This window comes from Alternaria hordeiaustralica (assembly GCF_023758085.1).
Source record: "Alternaria hordeiaustralica strain BMP 2776 chromosome Unknown scaffold_8, whole genome shotgun sequence".
Classification (NCBI taxonomy): Eukaryota; Fungi; Ascomycota; class Dothideomycetes; order Pleosporales; family Pleosporaceae; genus Alternaria; species Alternaria hordeiaustralica.
Genome location: NW_026056780.1, coordinates 468,796 through 486,386, shown reverse-complemented (window position 1 = coordinate 486,386; position 17,591 = coordinate 468,796). Strand labels below are relative to the sequence as shown.

The window sequence follows — 17,591 nt, the reverse complement described above, 5'->3', positions numbered from 1 at the left end:
TGGATTCGCCATTTCATGCCTATCGATATCGCAACGTAGTACCGTGGTAGGCTAACAATCGGCGTGCGACCTACTGCCATGAGCGAATCAAAATATTTTATGGGGCCTACATGTTCTCATTGGCGCAGATTGTGTACGATGGGCAGTTCATGCCGCAGTCCGGTAGCATGAGCTCAGCTCAGCTCATGGACACAATAAGATTCCGATCGTCCGCGCTGCTCAACATCCGGACAGCATCGGCAGCGCAAACATGGAGTAGCAGAGTGATGCAAAAGCTCAATGCAGAAAGCCATGTGAAGATAGCGATATGAATATGTGGAGGCACCCTTCGCACGGGGAATGGGTACAGGGCACTGAATGCATGGTATTTCGGCCAGAGATGCATGTCATCGTTGCAAATGTTTCGAGCAGGCTCAGAGCACGCGGGGCTACGTGCAGCGCTATTTCGGGTGAGCCCTACGAGTTGTGACAACACAGTGCCGGCCATCCTTACTTAGCGAACGGCAACGACGACAACGGCGAGCCTACCGGATATGTGTCCGAAGGGCTACGAGAGGCCGCTGGTGCCCAAGGGCCGAATGCGGTGCCACGACATCAGGGCATGAAAGGAATCAAGGCATGAAAGCGGCAGCTCAGAATACCTACTGCGCATCAAAGAAACGATTGGACAAAGCGCAACGATGGACTTTGATGCATCACACCGCCCCAAGTCACATGGACAGGACGAAAGTGGAAAGCCCGGCACGTTGGCATCGTGTGCGGTTGATGTGCGGGGGCGTCGTGGCTTGATTGGCAGCAGGGCGCCAGGGGCAGGAATCCTTCCTTCTCGAAGCTGTGGAAAGTTTGTGGAACAATCACGCGACTCGCAGTGGCAGGGCGATGCGGATACGAGCATTGGGCGCACCGCATTGTCGCGCCATTCTTTGTGAGGAGCGGGACGTGCTGGAATTGTGAAGCAGCCGAGTCGGCTGCAGCAAATTGAGGGGCCAGCAGAAGGTTGGAGGGCGTCGCCGGCGGATCCCTGACTCTGCGCCGGCCGTCAGAAGCCGGCTATGATGATGGAACCGTTGTGCCGGCTTCGCACTTGGGTTTCACTTGCCCGCGCGCCACGTGTGAGAGATGGGGGATTCCACCGCCACACATGGGGCGTTTGCAGCGCCGATGCGACTGGCTGGCGGGTTGTTTCCAGCGACTGTGGGCGGAATGCAGTACACTCATTGCTTCGTGTGACTCGGACTCACCGTCTTGCTGTGCCAGGCCAGTCAGAGCTAGTATACCGCGCGCACACGATGTAGCAAACATGACGACGGCGCATCAAAGTTTTAACAGGCCAGCGCAACATACCGGTGAGTCAAAGTTGATCGACGACACACGAACCGAACAGCATCAGGGCCGCTGAGGTTGCTTCTTCGTGCAGCCATGCCATGCCCGCTCCGGAAGGCACGGCATCGTGACAATGGGCTATGGATCAGACTATGGAGCATGGCTCCCTGTGATGCAACTCGGTGGACAATGAACAAGAGCAGAACATGCACTGCCCTGTCATCGCATTGTGCCATGCTGCCGCGCTGGGTGCCTGTGGAATGCCGTGGCCGTGATCCTCAGGCGACGAACGGTGAGAGGCCGTGATTGGCGGACCCCATAGTATAACCATGGGCTGCGTCATACAGGACACCGTTGCTCAGTGGGGCCTTAACCAGTGTCGCGGCTCTCGCAGTCGAGCGCTAGGCCAGGAGACAAACAGGGAAGTGCCCTCGGAGCCCGAATTGAGCGGAGGCGGATGGAAGCCCGAATGACTAGGAGTCAAGGGATAATCGTGTGCTTGTAAGATTTAGCTGAAAATTCGGTGAGCGCCTTGTCTGTTCCTGGCCCAAAGACGGCCGCCAAGCGCAGCCGTTGCCCATATACTACTACCTGTCTGCCCTACAGCCCACTCCTCTCGCACACTATCCAGCAGCTATCCACACTACGCCCAATTGCAGACGCACAAGACCCTCACACCACCGAGTATTCACCACCAATTCCACCACCTCACTCACGATACGCCGCCTCACCACACCCTTCTCCGCATTTCCTGCAGCGCCCACTCGCGCGCTGACTGATTTTCGCCCGCCCTGGTCTGCCGACGCGATTCGCTTGCAACCCCCACGACTGCTCCGGAGTACTCAGATCCCAAATTATCCATGCAGAGTGCATGCAAGTCAATTCTCCAGTAATCCCAGCTGACCTGCGTCTGCATCTTCGCGCAGCGCGCGCTTCCCAAGCCCGACTCGTCATAGCCCAAACGCATTCCGTCAGTCTCACGATGCGAAGCTGCTCCTAGCCTACGCTTTTCCACCAGGACCCAGCAGGCTGTTGATCCTGACTGCTTTTATTACCCAGAGGCGCCCGCTCGCCGTTACGCTCCTTCTCCCTCACCACGGCCCGCGCCATGAAGATTTACTAGCCCGCCCCGTCACATCCTCTTGCTTGTTCCACACCACCAACCATGTCGCTGCTGCACGACGCCATCTCGCGACCGCGCATGCCCTCGCCCTCGCCCAGCTTCGGACGCGCCATCACCATACCCGCCCGCTCCAGTCCCGCGCTGACGGCCTCGTACCTCAATGGTTCCCTCAATGGCTCCCTGCAGTCCACGCCCGAGGGCATGGTGCCCGTCTCGTCCTCGCTGCCGGCCATTCCCTCCTACACCCTGCCCGAGTCGATCCTGCCTCCACCACCCGTCCAGTCGCCGCCTACGTCCTCACCGTCAGCCATGGCCGAGGCCCTAGGAAAGGGACCAGGTCTGATCCGCAGAGTGAGCCGCGGCGCGCAGGGCATTCCAGGTCGCTTCCGCCGAGGCAATGCGTCTGCGCAGCGCGACAAGAGCTCCGGCCCCGTCATCATGCGCCGCCGCAGCGACAGCAGGACTGCCGCCGACGCCGACACTGGCATCTCCGACTTCGACGCCTTTGAAGAGGAGGAAGCCGTAGAAGACCCCTTTGAGCCCATCCACGGCCTCGGCATCTCACACCCAACCCCCAGCTTCAGCTCGATACCAGACGCCGCCGTCGTCGCCCCCGTACGCAACTCGCGCCTCGAGCAAGGCACCGTTTTGAGAAAGATTACCAAGAAGGAGAAGAAGGAGATCAACCTGCGGCTCGATCTGGAATCAGCCAAGGTGTTCTGGGATTCCTCGCGCCCCTCCAAAGCCTTCTACATCGACGATGTCAAAGAGATCCGCTCAGGTCCGGAAGCTAAGCACTACCGGGAAGAGTGCAACCTATCCGAGAACTGGGCCCCCTACTGGTTTACCATTGTCTACACCGACACAACACGCTCCAAGGGCCGGATACGGACAATGCACTTGATTGCGCCTGACGTTGGCATCTTCAACATGTGGACTCAGACGCTCGAGTCTGTGTCGCGCAACCGCATCGACCTGATGGCCGGCCTCTTGGGCTTTGCCGACAAGAGCGCGAAGCTCGTCTGGCAACGCGCAATGAAGAAGCGTGGCGAGGGCGACGAGACACTTGACTTCCCCAGCACCGTCGAGCTGTGCCGAAGTCTACACATCAACTGCACCGAAGCCACCCTTCGCGCCTACTTCCAAAAAGCCGATACCCTCGACGCTGGAAAACTAAATCAATCGCAATTCTTGTACTTTGTGCGCCGCCTCAAGGAGCGCAAAGACATCAAGGCGATCTACAAGACCTACACGTCTGGCTCAAAAATTGAGATGGACAAATACACTTTCTTCGACTTTTTGCAGCGCGAGCAAGGCGTAGACGTGAACGCCGATCTCGAATACTGGACCAACACCTTTGAGAAGTTTGCACGTGCAACAAGACCCAGAATGGCTGCTACTCCGACCGAAGGCGGAGAGGTCCCATTACCATTGGCCATGAACTTCCCCGCTTTCCAGACATACCTGACTTCGGCTGCCAACTCCATCCTCAAGCCAGCCGGCCAGCCACAGGAACTCAACCGACCATTGAACGAGTACTACATCTCCAGCTCACACAACACTTACCTGCTTGGCCGTCAAGTTGCAGGCGAATCAAGCACTGAGGCGTACATTACCGCGCTTCAGAAGGGCTGCCGATGCCTTGAGATCGATTGCTGGGATGGCGCCGACAACATTCCGGTCGTCATGCACGGCCGCACGCTGACCAAGAGCATCCTCTTCCAAGACACCATCAAGGTCATCAACAAGTACGCCTTCACAGAATCACCCTACCCAGTCATCCTCTCGCTTGAGGTGCACTGCTCTCCGGTCCAACAGTCTGCCATGGTCAAAATCATGATGCAGGAGTTTGGTGACAAATTGGTTCTCCAGCCACTAGACTTTGAGTCGCAGTCGCTACCCTCACCAGAAGAGCTGAAGCACCGCATTCTCATCAAGGTCAAGCGTGCTGCTGGCGATGAAATCGACACCAGGGCTCTCATGGGCGAGATCACCTCCCGAAGACAGCGCAGCTTCAGCTCTCCGTGGTCGAGACCCGTGATACTGAACGACAACCTCATCCCGAACTCGCCTCTTCTTTCCAGCCCGCCTTCAATGAGCCCACCAGAGCGAGCAGCATCCTTCTGGGCAACACCCCGAACTTCAAACAACACGCTACCCACTTCCGCAGCTGTGAGCTCAGCTGAAGACAGCGACAGCCCCAATGCAACCACTGCTGAGACTGCTGAGGTAGTAGATGATCGCCGTAAGCCGAAGAAGACCAAGACCAGCAACATTACGAAAGAGCTCGGCAATCTTGGTGTCTACACAAGAGGAGTCAAGTTCACCGACTTTGGCAGCATCGATGCAAACACCTTCAACCATGTCTTCTCCATCAACGAGCGCGCTTTCGAGAAGCTCACCAAGCCCGGAGCCCGGGAGAAGCACTTGCTTGAGGAGCATAACATGCGTTGCCTCATGCGCGTCTACCCTCACGCCTTCCGCATCAACTCGTCCAACTTTGATCCCCTCAAGTTCTGGCGTCGCGGCGTCCAGATGGCTGCGCTGAACTGGCAAACTTATGATCTCGGTCAACAGTTGAACGAGGCCATGTTTGCTGGTGGAGAAGACCGCACCGGCTACGTGCTGAAGCCAGCTGCTCTTCGTCTTGAGTCACAGACTCCAGTCATTGGTCACAGGAAGGCACCTAAGAAGGAAGTCAAGTTCACTGTGCAAATCATCTCTGCTCAACAGCTCCCGCGCCCCCGCGGTCTCGGACAGGAAGCCAACATCAACCCCTATGTTGAGTTTGAGATGTACTGTGCCGAAGACATGGGTGCGAATGCCACCGGTATCGGCGGACAGGACGCATCTGCTCGCAATGGCCACTCTGGCATCGGCAACCCCCTGCGCAAGCGAACACGCATCGTAGAAGGCAATGGCTACAACCCCGAGTTCGGCAACGAGATTGATATGACAGTTACGACCAGGTACCCCAGCCTTGTCTTCGTCCGCTGGACTGTCTGGAACTCGCTCGATGCCCGAACCACCAATCACGCCCCTCTTGCTACATTCACGGCCAAGCTCAACAGCATCCAGCAAGGCTACCGTCATCTCCCGCTTTACGACAGCAATGGCGAGCAATACCTGTTCTCCACTCTCTTCTGCAAGATCAAGAAGCAGGACATTGTCGACGCACCCGAGCCTGCCGCCAACGCTTCTTGCGGATCATCCATTGAGCCTGCCAGCCCGCTTCAAGAGCCCACCAACACCAAGGCAAGCCGCAGCTTCGTGAGGCGCTTGATCAGCCGTGCGCCCAGCGAGCGCAGGAAGCGCAAGGAAGAACAGCAACGCGCGGGTAGCGAGTCGCGCGAATCCGACCTAGACTCCATCAGTCGCTCAAGCACATTCGAGCGATAGCGTAGCATGACGCCACTGCTTGCAGCTGACGACGCGCCACGCGTCGATCCAGCTTGTATCATACATTTCATCCATACCGACCTCTACTCTGCTATCCTACGGCGTTCCGGTTCGGCATATTCCATTGGTGCCTGGCGCCACGACAAGGGCCACGGCAAACAATCCCGACCCATCCTCAATCAAAAGACCGCGCCCTGGCGCAACCGCATTTTGTTGGCAGGCCCGCTTCCGACGGCTATCAAAACTCCATCGAACCGCAACTTGGCCTCGGCACTCAAAAGTTATCGTTGATCATGTGTCCTCTTGGACACTGATCGCCTCATCCCACTCTTCGCTTCTAGCATATACCCGTTTCTACAACCAATACTTTGTTTTCACATCGGTCATCGGCGCAACACTCAACCATGGGGGACCAACAAGGATAGTCTGCCGGCGAGCAAACTTTGACCTTAGTTACTGCATCTTGGCGATATCCCATAGACTTGCTTCTTGAGCTTCATCGCTCGATCATTACCTGTACAAAGCTTCTACTGTTCTCTCTTATTTCCTTTGTTAGCAAACTCTTAACGACGCTACGACAACATCAAAACTGCTTTGCATAGCATTGTTTTCAATTGCCGAGCCTGCGGTGCGGGGTTTTCGCATGGACAGTCGGCTGTTGACTTTTCGGGTTGTTTTCTTTCTTTCGTCTCCTCCTTCCGATAGAGGACGATCAATTTCGCTTCGATGCAGGACATGGTTTGGTGCAATCTTTTTCTCTTCACTTCTATACGTGGGCCGGCCCGGTCTTGCATGCTAGTCTTGCAAGGAAGAGGGGGTGGGCATTGGCGCATGTTCACTCTTTGGCCCTTTGGCTTGTTGTGGGTAATGGGCATGGCATTGGCGTGGGATAAGGTTAATCATCAGGAAGATACCACTCAACAAACATTTAGAAATGATACCACACGGCTTCAGCGCCACGATTGCGCAGATTTGGAAGTCAAATTTCCACACAACCCTCCTTCTCGATGCTTCCGTGCTCTGACCACCGTGAATGATTACTACAGAAAATAAATTTTCCCGTCGCTCAGGAGACTGGCTGGACTGGAACTGGCGGAAAGGGGCGATGGGTTGGGAGCGGGCTGGCCTTGCAGCCCGATCGACGCAGCCGTTCACGATCTTCGTCTCGAGAGCACGAGCTACGCTCCCTCTCAACCACTTCCTCGGAGCCGCATAAGGCCGCCGCAACGCATGCGCACGGCAGACATGGTAATTTGAACAATGACATTTCCAGCTAACCTCTGCCTGCCACCACGGCCGTGGTTGACGTGGCTAGCTTCCGTCCTAACCTCGTGTTCTCTTCCAAGCTTTTAACCATCCGCACGCACACTACAGCTGCGCTTTACTATTGCAGTAGCTTCTTCGCGAAAATGAATGAATGACTTCTGTCTGCCAACACACCCCACACTCGCTCTCCACATGCAGCACTAAACACGTCTTACTCCGCACCCCCCGTTTTCACTACATCATGACAACACTATGCACTTGCATCTGCAACCAACAGTACCGTACTGTACCGCTCTAGCTAACGTGCGGAGAAAACCACAAGTTTAGCCACTTAATCAGTTGGCGTTGACAAAAAAGCAAATAGAAAAGGAGCAAAAGCCGCTCGTCGATCTGGACCGCTGTGGCGCACGGGTAGGGTTGTGAAAGCAAAAAAGTGTAAACCTTGCGCACGCATGCCCGCCCGAGAGCTGTTCGCTCGCTGGTTTCGTAGGTTCCCAGCGACAGGCGGACGGAAGTGTGGGTTCAAAGTTCCCCGCAGAGCACGGGAACGCAAAAGCCACTATCCGGTCTTGCGGGTGTTGCGGATGTGGTTTGGGCGCAGAGGCTGGACTGGGCCATGGATTTGAGTGGGAGAGGTAGGCTGGCCAGCAGGAAGTGAGGCAAGTGGTGAGGTAAGGGGAAAGAAGAGATTGGGTTTGGGCAGTGGGCCTTGCGCGAATGGATGGAGATGCGCGATGGTTGGTGTTTACTGTACTGATGATGTGATGATGCCTCCGTACCGAAAGTATGGAAGGAACCGTTCGAGGCTGGCAGCTGCGAGTTGGCGGACACGCGAAAAAGCAAAATCCAAGGGCGGAACCAGGACGGCACGATCCGATCACCGCGGTAACGTTACACAACCTCCATGGCGTATTCAACCAAGTTCAAGCTCAAATATACGAAGACGAGTCAAAATTCAATAGTCTTGCTGCCTGCCTGCCTGCGGCTGTGCCTGTGTGACGCGAACTCTGGTCTTTTGCGGCTGTGCGTGCGCTCTCCTCTGCGCATTCGTCCACCTTCCTTCGTTTCGTTCCTTCCCGTTTCTGACCTATGGCCGTGGATTACTACGGAGCAGTGTGCAGCATGCAGATGGGCTTGGATCATGTACCGAGTCATGAGCCATGTGTATATATGTATAGTATGTTACACAGCATGCACGCAATACGTAGTGTCCGAGCGCAACGCAGCGTTCCTTCGGCGTGAGGTGTTGCTAAGTCTCGCTGCACGTACGCACGCACGCAGGGCACGCATGTCGCGGGTAGGTAGGCAAGGGCACGTGTTGGTTAGGTAAGTAGAGTTTCGGTTTCCCGCTGCTGGCGCTCTGCTCGCAACCTCTCGGAGGACATCTTGGGCTTGAGGCACACATTGGGCATCGGAGATGGTGGATGCGAAAGCATGCAGAACATATGCGAGACATTTACGATGTGGATGTCACTCCCTCAGTACGTGAATGGCTCGCCTGGCAAGAGCTATCACGAATGCGACTGTCGCTTGAGCGAGAAAATCTTGGAAAGGATTGCGGGGCCGAGCTTTCATGTACGTGTTCATGTACGACTGCCCTGCGAGGCGGGTGGATGCGGAGCTGAGAACTGCCATGCGTGATTTGTTCGAAAGTCTATTTGCTCGGATGGTGATCCGATGTGTTTTACATGTCACGAGTATGCTGTGTGATGGGTATGTAGCAGCGGGAAAGGCAGGTGGGTGTTGTGCCTTGCGTTTACGATGCTGTATGACCGTGGAGTAGGACCGATTACACTATCTATTGCGGAGGTTGCAGCATGCACGAGGCTGAGAGTGGATGTTCGCTGCACCGAAAAAAGAAGATTCGAAAAGGTGAGGCATATCGGATTTGTGTCACCGTGATTTCTGATCGGTGAACATGATGCTCCGATTCTCTCGTAAGCATTAAGCTGAGTTCTGAGTTCGCACGAGCCTCGGGGCGTTTGGTATGGGTACCTCGCTTCTGCGGGGCGTAACTGTTCTATGTAAGGACTTTGCGAAATTGGTAAACTCCGCAATTTGTGAGATAAGCGCGTTCGACTCGGTGGTAGGTGCTGGGTATCCACTCTGTTCCTTGACTGCGAGGCTTGCAGCGTGGTGTTTACCGCACGTGGCGCCGTACTCCGATCGAACGTCAAGCCATTGACTTGAGGCTGGAATGTCCTTCCCGCGCCTTTCGCATTCGCCGATCAACTTGTGCAGGCGCAAGCCGCGGTTACTCAAGATTTCTTCATCAAAGTCTTCACCAAGCAGGGTCCCACAGTGGATATGCGAACCAGGCGCTGAACAACGTGGTACTTCTTGTGGGGGCGGCGCATGAACTGATAGCCGGTCAGATGTGAAATCTTCCGGTGGGCTGTTGATCTTGTGAATGAGGCGTCCTGCATGATGAAGGTGCAGGAAGTCGACGCCTGATGGAGTCGATGTGAGATCGTATATGCATGTGGAGTTAAACATGAAGCTCAATGGTGCCGTGTCTCGCTTCGCATTGTCGGAAATATCGGATTGAGAGATGAGCGTAGTGCATAAGCTGCTGACTAGCAGGAGGCTTGCAGATGCGTGACATTATCATTGCGATAATGACGAGATGACCTACTTCGGATTGTTCTGCAGTACGGTGGTAGGGATCTTCGTGTCTCATTAGGCATTGTAGGTCAGAGAAGAGACTGCTTACTAACATATATCCAGGTAGCCGGTATATTTGGTCACCTCTTGAAGCCGCAAGTGCCGCGAGTAGGTGATCAATCAACATAGAGTGATTGATTCTGATGGCCCAAGTGTCGATCGACATTCTGAGTACGAAGCTCATTCGATAATGTTGATGTGGTTATCTATGACACGACTGTTCGAGCCGGCTGCATATGGCGTAGTTTTCAATGCGCCAGATGTCATTGGCGCGGTACAGTCGATCATGTTGCTTCACTCCTGTTCCTTCAGCCCGCCGTAATATCGAATAGTCTGGGGCCTTATCCTTCAGCGAAGCGACGGAGTAAGCTGCGCGTGGACCAAAACGTGTACACGTAGCCTGGCGGCATTATACGGAGAAGTTTCATGCCTCAGCCAAGTCGTAACATGCGCCGTTTACGTATTTCGGGTCGCACGCCATTTTCGCTAGATATTGTGAATTTGCGATACACATGGACCGACGTACCTCGCGATGCTCTCTGAGTCCATGCAGCAAAGTCATGAAGTAGTGGCTTGCAGCTTGGAGGCAACGCCACCCCTGCTAAAACTATATCGCAGGCTGGCTGATACAGTGTGCGCATGTGGCTTGGAGGCAATGCCAGTGGTAGAAACGCATGCAAGTCGTGCCGCAAGACTGCACCCCGCATGAGGTAAAGAAACGGTGATCGATCATTCGGCCAGTCCCGTGCGGCACGTTGTTGCCTTGTCTCCTGGAACCAACGAGTCTACCCGTGTGGATACTGCGGCTGCCGCCACTTCCAATGAGTAGGTGTGGGGCACTCGGATGCTCTCCGGCGATAGTGCTCGGCGGGTTGGCATCGTATTGCGTCGGCAGTACGCAGCATCGATGTAAAGAGACTGAATATATCGTCATGTATCAGTACATTGACGTTGTACCGTTACACAGACGTGGGGGTTGGAAAAGCTCGCTTCGTAGGAGAGCTGTCAGCAGGGGTGGCCAAAACTTGTGTCGCATTTCCAAGTCGCTGCATACATACTGTTATATCTTAGCAAATAGGTAGTATGCAAGACTATGTCTTACATGTTGCTTGTGAATTGCGATACAAATTGTAGCCACCATAGTGCTGTTCCGGAGTTGGCAAACGTCGTCGATGGCGTCCCTGTCCGTTCGCTCTTGTGAAATGTTCTGCAAGTCGCGAAGACCTAGCTTTACGAGTTGTATAGAGTGTTCGGATAACGTAAGCCGCGCGCCCTTACTCGGTCATCGCGAAAGCGAGAGATGGGGTGACTGTTGAGACCTCCGGGTTGGCATTTGGGCAAAGTGCCATAGAAGAAAATCATACCAACCGCTGCGTTTGACGTCATACAAGAAAATGTACGCGATAAACCCGATAGATATCCTCTGAAATATGAGCAATCGGTGAAAGCCGTGGACGGTTATGGTGGACATAGTCGAGTAACAATAAAGTAGTCCTCAACTCACACTATGTCGAGCCTTGCAAGTAAAGACTCCAAGAGGGTGTGCATGAGGGTGTATGGTTTCGACACATCCGTACGAAAGACGTTGGCACTAGAATAAAGGGTCCATTAATGCGGCTCTGCTGCAGGTCATTCCAGTGACGATCAAAAGCCGTTGTGAAACCTAGCAGAGCGCCACTGCCACAGAGGCGGGTCCTGAACTGACGAGGTATATAGAATGGCGGTATTGGGCGGACAAAGGGGAAAGAAAAGAGACTCGACTCGAGCTATGGTGTTTGAACGCGGAGTGAAGGTCTTGTGAAGGAAAGAGCGATGCCTCAGGTAAGAAACGCGCTAAGCCTTGTGCTCCGACATTCCGACCCCGCTGAATTGCTGCAACCTTGAGACACAATCTTTCGCCGCCACCACCACTTGCGCGCGCAAACACGCCAAGCGCTACCACACAACCTCCCGCTGGAAATGGTGTGAGCAGTCGACCTGTTCATACTCTACCCACAACACCTCCGGCCGCAACTGCCCCCGACCCTCTGATCCCGACCCCACAAATTTCGAATAAAGCAGGAGCCTTGGACGCGAACCTTCATCATGGAGGGCGCCTTTACGCACATGGGCAACCACCTGGTTTCCGACTCGGCTGCCACCATCAACGCCGGTGACGTAGACGAGGGCATTCTCGACGGCGATCTTGCACGCGGTGGTCTTTCGCGTAGGCGACGCGCAGATGATGACGAAGAGTACGATGAAGACGACCTGGAGAGCATGGCCAGTATGCCAGTCGGCGGACGCAACGGCCAGTCTGCCATGCGAGCGGAAGACGCCGAGGTCGAGCTACCAGCACACGCTTGTAGGTAATGACGGTTTGGGAGGGAATGAGAGGCATACTAATGTCCCGACTAGGCGCATACTGTGGTATTCACAACGCCGGCAGCGTCGTTAAGTGTCTCGCCTGCAGCAAGTGGTTCTGCAGCGCTCGTGGCAACTCGTCCTCCTCGCATATTATCAACCATCTCGTCCGCGCCCGTCACAAGGAAGTCCAGCTCCACCCCGCCTCCTCGCTCGGCGACACGACGCTCGAATGCTACAACTGCGGTACCAAGAACGTCTTCCTCCTCGGCTTCATCCCCGCCAAATCAGACACCGTCGTCGTCCTCCTATGTCGCCAGCCATGCGCCTCCATGCCCTCGCAAAAGGACATGAACTGGGACGTGTCGCGTTGGCAGCCGCTCATTGAGGACCGCTCCTTCCTGCCTTGGCTCGTACCTGCCCCGAGCGACCAAGAGCAGCTCCGCGCCCGTCACCTCAGCCCCCAGACGATCGCGAAACTCGAAGAGCTATGGAAGGACAACGCGAATGCTACAATTGCCGACCTTGAGAAGGGTGCTGGTCAAGAGGAGGTTATCGCCAAGGTCCTGCTGCGCTACGATGACGCCTTCCAATACCAGAACGTCTTTGGTCCCCTAGTCAAGATCGAGGCCGACTATGATCGCAAGCTGAAAGAGTCGCAGTCGCAGGACAACCTTGTCGTTCGCTGGGACATGGCCCTGAACAACAAGCACACGGCCAGCTTCATCCTCCCCAAGCTTGAGCTGGGCGACGTCAAGCTCGCAGTCGGCGACGAGATGCGCCTGCGCTATACAGGAGAACTCCGTCCACACTGGGAAGGCGTTGGATATGTCATCAAGATCCCAAACAACCAGTCCGATGAGGTGACGATTGAGCTGCGCACCAAGGGCGACCACAAGTCCGTCCCTACCGAGTGCACCCACAACTTCAGCGCCGACTACGTCTGGAAGGCCACCTCGTTCGACCGCATGCAACATGCCATGAAGACCTTTGCCATCGACGAGATGAGTGTTTCAGGCTACATCTTCCATCGTCTTCTCGGCCACGAGGTTGCTTCCGCGCCCATGAAGATCCAGATTCCCCGTAAGTTCAGCGTTCCAGGTCTTCCTGAATTGAACGCCAGTCAAATCAACGCTGTCAAGAGTGTTCTTCAAAAGCCACTCAGCTTGATCCAAGGTCCTCCTGGTACTGGAAAGACTGTCACCTCAGCCACCATCATCTACCATCTCTGCAAAATCAGCGGTAGCCAGGTCCTGGTTTGCGCACCTTCCAACGTCGCTGTTGACCAGCTGTGCGAACGTATCCATCTTACTGGGCTGAAGACTGTCCGTGTCACCGCTAAGTCTAGGGAGGATGTCGAATCTCCTGTCGGCTTCCTCTCCCTCCACGAGCAAGTCCGCATGAACGACACCAACGTCGAGCTCAACAAGTTGAACCAGTTGAAGAGCGATGTCGGTGAACTGTCAAGCCAAGATGAGAAGAAGTTCAAGCAGCTTACCCGAGCAGCGGAGCGCGAGATTCTGAACGCAGCCGATGTCATCTGCTGCACTTGCGTCGGCGCTGGTGATCCTCGTCTCTCCAAGATGAAGTTCCGCACCGTCCTCATCGACGAGTCGACACAGTCAGCCGAGCCAGAGTGCATGATTCCCTTGGTACTAGGATGTAAGCAGGTCGTGCTTGTTGGTGATCACCAGCAACTTGGACCTGTCATCATGAACAAGAAGGCCGCAACAGCTGGTCTCAACCAGTCTCTCTTTGAGCGTCTCGTCATTCTGGGATGCTCTCCTATTCGCCTCCAGGTTCAGTACCGTATGCATCCTTGTCTGTCCGAGTTCCCTTCGAACATGTTCTACGAGGGTTCTCTTCAGAACGGTGTCACCATGCAGGAGCGCATCCGTCGCGATGTCGACTTCCCCTGGCCCGTCGTCGACAGCCCTATGATGTTCTGGTCCAACCTCGGTGCCGAAGAAATCTCAGCCTCTGGAACATCCTACCTCAACCGTACCGAGGCTCAGAACGTCGAAAAGATTGTCACTCGCTTCTTCAAGGCAGGTGTACAACCTGGCGATATCGGTATCATCACTCCATACGAAGGTCAACGTAGTTATGTTGTCAGCTCCATGCAGGCAACAGGCAGCTTTAAGAAGGAAAACTACAAGGAAGTCGAAGTTGCCTCCGTCGACGCTTTCCAGGGTCGTGAGAAGGACTTCATCATCTTATCTTGTGTCCGTTCCAACGACCACCAGGGTATTGGTTTCTTGAGCGATCCTCGTCGTCTCAACGTCGCCCTGACCCGAGCCAAGTACGGTCTCGTCATTCTGGGCAACCCCAAGGTCCTCTCGAAGCATCCGCTATGGCACTACCTTCTTCTTCACTTCAAGGAGCGCAACTGCCTTGTTGAGGGTCCTTTGACCAACTTGCAGGTTTCGCTTCTGCAGTTCAGCCGCCCAAAGCAGACTTACCGTGGTCCTCAGCGCTACCAGATGGCCTACCAGCACGCCAATGCTATGACTTCCGGTCGTCAGGCTGGCTTCAACGGCAACAAGCCCCGCCAGGAGTACAACGACAACGGCTCAATTGTCGGCTACATCCCAGATGACGTCTCTTCAGTCCACTCTTCTGCTCTTGGTGGTGTCGGTGTTCCCTCCAATTACCCTCCCATGTTCTCCAACTTCCAGGAGTCATGGCCTCTTCCTGGTCGCCCCAACGGTAAGGGCAAGAACGGCGCACCTGCAAGCGTTGCTGGTGAGTCGGTCGCCGCTAGCGAGCTTACCGATACTCGCAGCGATGCACCAGGCGGTATCAGCCTGTCTGGCCTGAGCTTGAACGACTACAACAAGCCGACCTCCCTCAGTCAGTCTGATCGTCTCAACCGCTACGTAGAGACTACCCGCCAGGGTCCTAACGTTGGCACTGGCTTCGGTGCCGGTCGCGGCCTGCGCAGTGGACTTGGTGGCTTTGAGGATGACGATGCTCGTAGCGTTTCTACGGCTTTCGCCAGTCAGATAGGCACTGGCAATAACGGATACGACTGATCTCTTGTCTTATGATACCGTAGGAATTATTCCTACTGGGTACGTACCACGTTTTGGCTGCGAGCCTCTCTTCCACCCAACGGGGCAAGATGCTTCACAAGGGGTCGCCCGACCCACAGTGCGCTCCGTCAGCAGGACCAAAGAAGGCGATCGCCAGTGCGTTAGCACAGATATCGATATTGGATCAGATCCGCCCTGCAACCTGGCTTGCCGTCTTACATGCAGGTGCTATGTTGCATGCGACTGCGCCGACACTCGGCCTTATGCCGATATCTGTGCCAGCAAGACATCGTACTTCAACGTCGGCCCGGCAGAGGTGTACAGAAGACGCAAAGCAGGATGAGGATTCCGGTCGCAGTGCAGAGGTCTTTATGGACTATATCGGAGAAGTAGCATTCGATTCTTCACACTCCTTATTGCCCTTAGGGCCTTATCACGATGCTTGCATGTAGAAAAAAGGGAGAAAATCATACTACACTCGTTGCTAGAGAATAGAAAACATTGCATTACTATACCTCAGTACCTGAGCTAAAGGATGACAGATATTGGAGATCAATGATTGACATCAATTCAGCTCGCTCTGCTTATCAAATGAAGCTATGGATATCGAGCAAGAATTTCGTGGGCTGTCTTTAACAGTCCAAACGCAGTACTCGACTATTCATGAGATCTCAGTAATAGTCGTATCCGCCATATCCACCATGACCACCATAACCGCCAAACGCTCCATAATCGTCGTACCCATCATACCCTCCACCATAGTCATCATTCCCCCCGTAGCCATACCCTTCATACCCCCCATATCCGCCGTGGAAGTCGTCATACCCACCATACCCACCCATGCCACCACCAGTGAAGTCATCGTAGTCCCCATAACGATTATACATATCACCGTGAAAAGCACCTTGCTGATACATGTTGTCGTATCCATAATCGGCACCCTCTTGGTATCCATCGTACATTTCATCATAATTCCCTTTTCTGAAGCCGTATTGTCCGCCTTGGACGTAGCCGCGGCCGTACCTAGTAAGATGTACAAGTCAGCATGGCGAGAAATAATGCGAAAAGAAGAATCGAATCTAGGTACCCAGCCGCCCTTCCGCCCATATGATTCTCATAAGCCGCGTGAGCATAACCCATTTGACCGGCTTCGTCGTAGGTCGGCTGCCGTCTGCTGCGACGACCATGATTTGGTGTGTCGATGTGGCCTGAAGAGTAGTCGTGGGTTCCGTCGTCGTGTGTTGTGTGGCTCATTACATAGTCGCGGGGGTCGTTTGGGTCGTAGCCTGCGAAGGGGTCGGGGTGGTCTTCTGTGCGACGGCTTCTGCGAGAGCTTTTTCGGGCCATGGTTGGTTTTTATGTGATTGGGGTTGTCAGGAGTAGCTATGAGAACGCGGTTGAGAGGGTGATTGCTTTGGAAATAGAAAGAGAGTTGGACTCGAATCTTTAGGCAAACTTATATATGCATGGCTACGATGGGAATGCTCCTTGATGACGAGGTTACCCTATTGAAGAAGAATTGATACAGCGGTCTGCCAGCGTACAAGAATTGATGCGTTGACGATGCCGCGCTCGCTGTACGATGCGCACTCATACCGAGCGGAAATATTGAGCAGACAAACTCATAGTGCTCGTCGCCAGGTGAGGCCACTGATGCACTCGCTGAGTAGAGTTCTGTGAAGCACACACGTTGCTGCCACCTGTTCGCAACGGCCGACACACCAAATCGACTTGAATGCAAAACACTCCAACACTTTTTTTGTCACAACCGCCTCACCCGACCAGATGCTCATCGAAGTTCTTCGCCACCGCAACAGTACCCATACGCGGCTCGCTCGTCTACTCTTGAAGCCTCACAATTGTTTTACTCCTCCACATATGTCGTCTCCATATGTATCCATCAATATGGAGACCTCACCTCACCATCGAGCAACGATTACCCAGCCAACAAGCGAGCTTGCCGCAAACCAACGCGCGTCGCCATGGGCCTGTATCCTGCTATCCTCGACGACCCCACGCAACCGTTGCAGCAAGGAAAGCGGGCATGCCCGACGGCCTGATCACCCGAAGGAAACTAATCCCGAGTCGCGTAGAAATTTGAGACGCTTGATCCCACGCGTGGTTGCCGCAAAGATATCCATGTCCCGTTCGTGCATGGCGGGTCCCTATACGGTCCGATAATAAAGGCCCGACGCGGCTGATCTGTGCTGGCGATCGCGATCGTGGAGGAGCGGTACATGTGACTGTAGGAATACTGCGATCGAAGATTGCTCTTTGATTTGTGTTGGGCTGTGGTTGGGTTTTCTTACTGTAGTCGTAAGCAAGGCTGTTAGTGCTGGTCGGGTTACTTTGACAACCTCCACCTGGTGGATGAGGTACCTTGTCGGTTGCTCCCAATTCTTGGGTCAACATCCCACGCTGACGTTCTCGACGCTTGT

General features: G+C 54.6%; 1 protein-coding gene across 1 annotated transcript; it reads left to right on the top strand.

Annotated features, from left to right (window-relative positions):
* Positions 1-2,488: 2,488 nt before the first annotated feature.
* On the top strand, positions 2,489-5,845 carry J4E84_005026 (uncharacterized protein; the record flags this gene model as incomplete). The annotated part of the gene is made up of 1 exon (XM_049387626.1): positions 2,489-5,845. One exon carries the CDS (start codon positions 2,489-2,491, stop codon positions 5,843-5,845), a length of 3,357 nt encoding a protein of 1,118 aa, XP_049244604.1.
* Positions 5,846-17,591: the final 11,746 nt, after the last annotated feature.